The 6,827-nt window shown below is 38.2% G+C and overlaps 1 protein-coding gene across 1 annotated transcript in view; it reads right to left on the bottom strand.

Moving 5' to 3' along the window:
• Positions 1-1,061: 1,061 nt before the first annotated feature.
• Positions 1,062-6,827, bottom strand: part of PLCL2 (phospholipase C-like 2) — a 47,796-nt gene continuing 42,030 nt past the window's right edge. Inside the window, exon 5 of the mRNA XM_010585895.1 lies at positions 1,062-2,289. Within this exon, the coding sequence (XP_010584197.1) occupies positions 2,110-2,289 (180 nt within the window). The 3' untranslated portion in view covers positions 1,062-2,109. The remainder of the gene's footprint in view (positions 2,290-6,827) is intronic.

The following is a 6,827-nucleotide window of genomic DNA, read 5'->3' as shown; positions in this document are numbered from 1 at the left end:
CCAAAGCCATCAATTCTGATAACGTGGCTGGAGAGAGAGACTCTACAGAAATGCTTAGTTTGTGATATAAATTATGTCATTCTGTAAACACCATGCAAACAGTGGTGGGCCACGACTGCAAATGGACCTTTACTGGCTTTTAAGACCTCTTTGAAGTATAATGCTAACTGTACTGACATCTTCCTACAGTCTAGAACTTTCAATAAAGTTGGAACTTAAAATTCCAACAGCCTATGTTTTAGGTTTTCTGATAAAGTGAAACTGACCTTGTATATTTATGGACCAGCTGAATCTTGATGCAACACAGTTATTTTGCTGTAGATAAATCAGATTTAGATCTGATAGATTTTGCCCTGGAAGACCAATTTCATACTGGCTCAGAACATAGTTAGCAACAGGGAATTTCATGTTGCTTCCCATCAACTTCAGGTGCAATCAGAAGACTTCCAGCTGACAACGTAGAGGACTATCTAAAAAGCAACACTTGTAGGTGTTTACCACAGGTTAAATGTTTCATTTTGGAAATGTTGTTCATTTTTTTCAAACACAGAACAGAACTCGCTTGTGGCAAGACTGTAATATTGAGGCATACAATCTGTCACTAGACACTGAAAGAGCTTAGCACCTTCTAAAACTGCTCCTAACCCATGCAGTTTGACATTTAAAAGTGCAGGCTCAAGCTGCGACATTTACTATGCAAATTGTTTTCATCTTCCTCCCCCCCCTCTTTAATTTTATAATGACTAGAAAATAAATTTAAGTCCCTAATAATTCAGATTAAGTGCAAATATACCAATGCTGTTGGTCAGAGCTCCATTGACTTTTACAGGACGGTATGTATATGTAGATGTTCATTACAATTCGAATGCAGAAACAGCATCTTGAATTGGTTAAAAAAAAAAAAAAAAAAAATCAGTTTACAATGCATGTCTTGAAGACCTCTAATTAAAACAATGCTTTTCAACAGACATCACAATCTTCCCCTTTTTCCCCACAGTGAAAAAAACTGCATTTTGATCTCTGTAGGGTTTTGCGTGTTTTTCTTCAAATTTATTAGCTTCTGTAATTATATAGTCCATTTTATTGTTAAATCAGAAACAGTAAGAGAACACTCTAGGTTGGTATAGTCATTTTACAATGAGCATATCAGCTACAATACCTTTACCTAATGTTGTCAGAAAACAAAACAGAACCAGAACAGCAATTTTTTTTTTTTTTTTTTTTTTTGACAAACCTGCTTATTGAGATACCACCTATTCTGTAAGGAAGAAAATACTTGAAAAATAAAAAAGTTAAAATTTAGTTAAAAGCTTTACTTGTCTGGGAGCAATCTCATAAAACTCTTTTTAATATGAGCACTTCACTTCACAAAAACTATTTACAACATTTTGCTTGCAGTTTGGTCACATTATCTACACGCATTTGCAGAAGATCTTAGGCAAAATAGGTATGTATCTTCTTCTGACATAGGCTATCAGATTGATTGCACATTTTCCTTTTACATAATGGCTCTCCTACAGTGCACTGAAGTCAGTGATCACTGTCTAATTACATTCTCAATTTATGGCTCAACAATAAAATCAATACCACTTCAACCCCAAATATCTGAGCGGCTGAATTAAATATAGTGTGAAACATGTGGATTCTACTTTTTTGGACCTGATTTTCAAAAGAATAATTCACCTCACTAGCACAATTAACAAATTGTGCAAAGAAATAAAGGACCTGTGCATCCAATTCATTTGAAAATCAAGGCATCTTGTCACATTCTGTCAATTGATTTCCCTCTAGTTACAGCTCATTTAAAAAATGTTCCATCTCCCTATGGCACTATAATGAATTTTTCAGCACGCTATTACTGAATTACAGTATCTTTTACATATATATTATATTTTGGCCAATAATGTAATTTCCATGTTACACAATATCATTGCCTTCACAAGCAGAGTTGCTACATACATTCACAGTTTCAGTAGATTGTAATTAGCTTCTCCAGTTGTGCTTTAAAAACTCCAAATATTTTCCAACAGTAAGTGCAAAGCAAATGTCCTATGCAGCTACAATTGGTCACAGAGTTATAAACTCCATAATTATGAGAAGAGTGTTCTCTCATTCTCCATTTTCATCACCTGCTTTTTCAGGTATGACCTCCAGACTTCTACGGGGCTTTGAGATTTCTGCATTTTCAGTGCCTGGCTTATTGAGTCCACATGAAAGAGTGGCATAATGAATTTGTTTCAGATTCTCCAGTGCTTCATTTTTAGCATATTTGAGAAGATCAGCTTGTCCCTGTAAGAAAATAAATGCAGTTAGAATACACACTTGATAATAGGACTTTCTTTTTTTTTTCCTCCCTTCTGTTTGTTTCAGATTAATGGTACAGTTGCCCTGCTCAAAAAAAGCCAAAAAAACACCCAAAAGAACCCCCAAACCCAACACAAAACTCAAAATTGGATAATTTGATGTTAGTAAGAACCAAACTCTTTGCTTTCCCTGGAGCCAACCAGTTGCATAAACAAAGGGATAGGGATCATTTCTACCTAACAATTTTCAGGAAAGTAATCTGTGCTGTATTTTTAATCGATGGGGACTACAAATGTTTCTCCATAGAGAAAGTCATGAAGGCTGATTTTAATACTTCAGAGAGCCATTAAACTGTTTTGGTTTTTTGGTTCTTACAGGGGTTTTTTTTGTAGCAAAGTGATTCATTCAACAGGAGCATGGTAAAGGATCAATGCTTGTCAAGGCATGAAATATGAAAATACAGGTTGGCAAGCAACATATAAAAAGGACAGTGATGACAAAGACTTCACAGGGCTGTCTGCAGTTCAGCGCTATCACTGTCCCTCTTTACTTGCACTCTTAGTCTTCATAGTAATTAAGTTTTAAGTAAAGCTGTAAGAGAAACTGTCCCAGACTGAGGTGATTTGGCTTTGTCCTGCAGTATTGGCTACTCCGTCTCTCTGTGTTGATTAAAGCCCTCTAAGAGCAACAGCTCTCATTAGCAGACTATGGACTGCCTTTCCTGCAGCCATTACCTGCCTATTCTGCCCCTGTGCAGGGAATGAGCAAGGCTGTAGCGCATGGTGAGCACACCTGCCTTACGGGTGGACACAGAGAAGTTCACAAACACGTGCAAAGTCTGGAAGAGCCAAAGCGATTGCACTGTGCCTGCACTCCCGAAGGAGAACTGCCCCACAGCTTACAGAAAAGTAAATGACGCTTCAAAAATAGCAGATCTTAAACAGTGTCATTTCCAACTGAAAGGGAGAAAAACACACACACAAACAAACAAAAAAACCCCAGGTACTGTAGCTCCTTCAGACTGTCAGTTCCTATAAAGTCTAATAAGGTATGAACACTGACTGCACCTTTTCCTGTAATTGGGGTACACAGGTCTCTCCTGTGTTAATTCTAGCTCCTAAGAGACACTTCTCTTGAAGAGATGCTAATGTCTCTTCTAGAGACGTAACAGATATGTTGCCTCTCCTCCTCTGCCAAATAAGGTTGAAATCCAGCTTTACTTTTTGATTTAAAAAATGAAGGAGGAGAGGTAGAACAGCAGTCAGACAAAAACGTGTGCACTCAGGTGTGATACTTCAGCCTTACTCAGGACATAAATACTATCCTATGAAGTAAACAGAATTGCGCATTTGAGGCACACAAATTGAAAACAGATATAGCTGTCTTCAAAGAAATAATGCCCCCTCTCCCTTTATCCAAGACTATAATAGCCAAAGTGGTTTTTTTTCTGATCACCAGACAGGAAAAAAATCTAGAAGTTCACCAATCACAGCACAAGCTTCAGTAATATTTTCTTCTGAAGAACACCAGGGCTACTTTTTTTTTAAAATCACATACTTTTTTCCAAACTGACAAACAACTAAAAGCTAATTTAAAACACTCCAGCAGACTAAATGAGTCATATCTGGAGTGCATCTGTTTCTAGCCCAAGCTCCATTTTACATGGATTAGTAGAATATAGTTCTGGAACTTTAATCAAGTTATTTATTATAGGCAGAGCTGCTAGCAACAGTCTATTAATAACGTTTCCCAAAACTTCTCATTTAAAAAAACCTGCTTTCAGTTGCTTATATGCTTGCCAAACTTTTAACTACTTAAGCTGATACCTTCTATGCAAGATTTTTGCCATTGGCAGATTTTATTATTATTACTATTTAATATTATTCTTCAACCTCATCCATATGGTTCATTCAGTTCTGAGAATAAAGACAGGAAAATGCTGTCAGGATTTCTTTAACAATCTTCCATCCTTCCCTCCCCACTCCCACTTGGGTAGAGACTTGTAATTCAAATGACTGCAGGGACCCAGAGTAGTGGATCTATGTCATGAGCTTTTAATAAACAGAAATCAGATTTTGAACGTGGTTAGTACAATCACTCAGGATTTCATTCTTGACCATTCTTCATCTCTTGACAGCTCCAGCAATGTGGTAAGACAATGCATATTCCATTCCCAGACAATAATAAATATGCATTAGAAGAAAAAGTTGGGTTTTTCCTGTATGGCTTCTCCAAGTTGTCTTACCACCAACATTTGGTTGCCAGTGCAGGCAGTCCAAAAGCCAGACTGGAGGAGGGGACAGGGACTCTGGTGAGGAGGTGGATGGAGAAAAAGAGAGGGCAAGAGCAATCTCTAGGACTGACCTGGTAAGAAGTCTAGGACTGCAGAAAGGGAAGTTGGACTGTACTATACAAAGCAGAGAGTAGATCTTACTGAAAGAGGAGATTGTGAAATAATGAAAAACTAACACAGTGTGACAACACTGAACTTGGATCAGACAGGTGAGTGGAGAAAGGGAAAGATCAAGGCAACATTTGGGACTGGAATACAGAGGGAAAACGGATTGACAAAATCCACCATTTTGAAAGAAGTCTGAAAATGATAGACAAGTAGAAGGACTAACAACTGAGAAAGAGTGAGAGAGCTTGGTAATGAGACTAAAAGCTGGTGAGAGAGAAAACCAAACAAAAATGCAGAGCAGGGAGAAGACTGCAGAATACAATGAAATTGGGAAAGGTGATGAGAAAACTAAAATTAAGACTCATCAGGAAGGATCTCTAGAGGAGGTGAAGAGGGGGCAATATGAATTGGAAAGCAATGGGAAAGACCTGCCAGAAGAGAAAATTAGGTGCCAAGTGGGAACAGAATACTGGATGAAGGAGAGACGGGAAGGAGGAAGCCAAGGGTTAGCACGAATGGCTAGATTTTCAGCAGGGAACTGGGAGTGTCTGGACAAGACTGATCAGGGAAGATGAACTTTGTAGACAAGAGAGGATCTGGGATAAGGGACTGGCTTATTGCAGATAAAGGGTTCAGACTAAACACATTCAGCCAAGTGGGATCAAGTTTAGACCAGGGTGAAACAGAAAAATGAATCTGTGTATATTACTCTCTTCTCCAACACACAGAATGAAGCACTTGATTTCCGAATGCAATGAACTCAGAAAAATGTTGGTGAAACCAACTGTGTTGTCATTATCTTCTGATGTGTCTTGATCCAAAGATAAAACAAGAGCCAACCGCTGCTATGAAATATGGCACAAGCTCAACTGAGAGAGTTCTGCGCAACTGATGTAAAATGCCTAGCTCTGTTGATGTACCATCATGAAGCCATATGCTGGGGAAAAAAAGCAGTATGCATTTTAAAAAATCAAGTTGTAGTCACAGTGAACACTGTTGAACAGTAATACAACGCATGTGAAAGGCAGAAAAGTAAAATAGTCATCCAGATCTGAAAAAATTGCCCACACACACTCAATTAAAAGAGCTCAAAGACCTTTCTTCTAGTTATCTATCAAATGCCTCTTGTCCAAGGGCTCTGAAGTTTCAGTTTCAATTCTTTATATTCTATGCATCCTGTAGCTGCACAAGATCCTTATTTTTGCAGTAGGTGCCGTTGACTTAAAAAGTAAGTTAATAGCACAGTCAGTTGACTACAAGCTGGAACACGGGAATCTCTCAGATCTATGGACTACTTGGAGGTCTTTCACCTTCTTACCAGCCCCAAATGGCTGTAGGCTACTTGCTCTGATAAACTGCATATTGTAAAGCCAATACAAGAAACCTATCAATGGCTCAGACATTAGTCTCAATGGCTCAAAACTTAGTCAAGCAGATTTATCATGAGGAAGTACAAAAAATCCCCACATTCAAAGAAATAAAGCTCTGGTCTGCAGAGACATCTCAATGCTGGAGTCTGGAGCAGTTGCAGAACCAAACCCATACGTTTCTCACTATACAGCAGGGCTGCCTTTGTCAGGCTTTCACCTCAGATAAGTCAAAAATGTAAATGAATTTAGTCCTTAGCGTTGTCTGGTAAACACACCACAAAACTCAAATTTACTCCCAGCACTTTGGTTAACAGGCAGTTTGTGATAATTCCCAGCTAGGAATGGGACTGATACAGGCCTTGCACATCCCAAGTGCAGAGCACCATAAGAGCACTGTCCTCACAGCAGCAGATGGCAATCGCTGCTCCCTTTCCTTCACCGTGGTTAAAATTCACTAACAGAACTGAATGCTATGTAACTTTAATACCTATTTCACATATTGATGTTTACAAGCTTCAGAAAAAGAATAAAGCACCAAGCTGTTTTGTAGGCAGACATGAAAAAGATCTTAAAGAACATCAAAGAACAAAACTGATATTCATTCATAAGCTTTTAATAAACAACAATAAAAGATGCGAATTAATGTGGAAGCCCAATTCAATATCCTTCATATTCTCTGTCCCAATATGCCTGCGTCAACTACTCTGTTTGGGTTTTTTTTAAATCAACATTAAAAATCTTCTGTTTGTTTT

The sequence above is a fragment of the Haliaeetus leucocephalus genome, unplaced genomic scaffold (assembly GCF_000737465.1).
Source record: "Haliaeetus leucocephalus isolate CR32 unplaced genomic scaffold, Haliaeetus_leucocephalus-4.0 Scaffold135, whole genome shotgun sequence".
Taxonomy (NCBI): domain Eukaryota; kingdom Metazoa; phylum Chordata; class Aves; order Accipitriformes; family Accipitridae; genus Haliaeetus; species Haliaeetus leucocephalus.
This window is presented reverse-complemented; position numbering and strand designations above follow the sequence as displayed.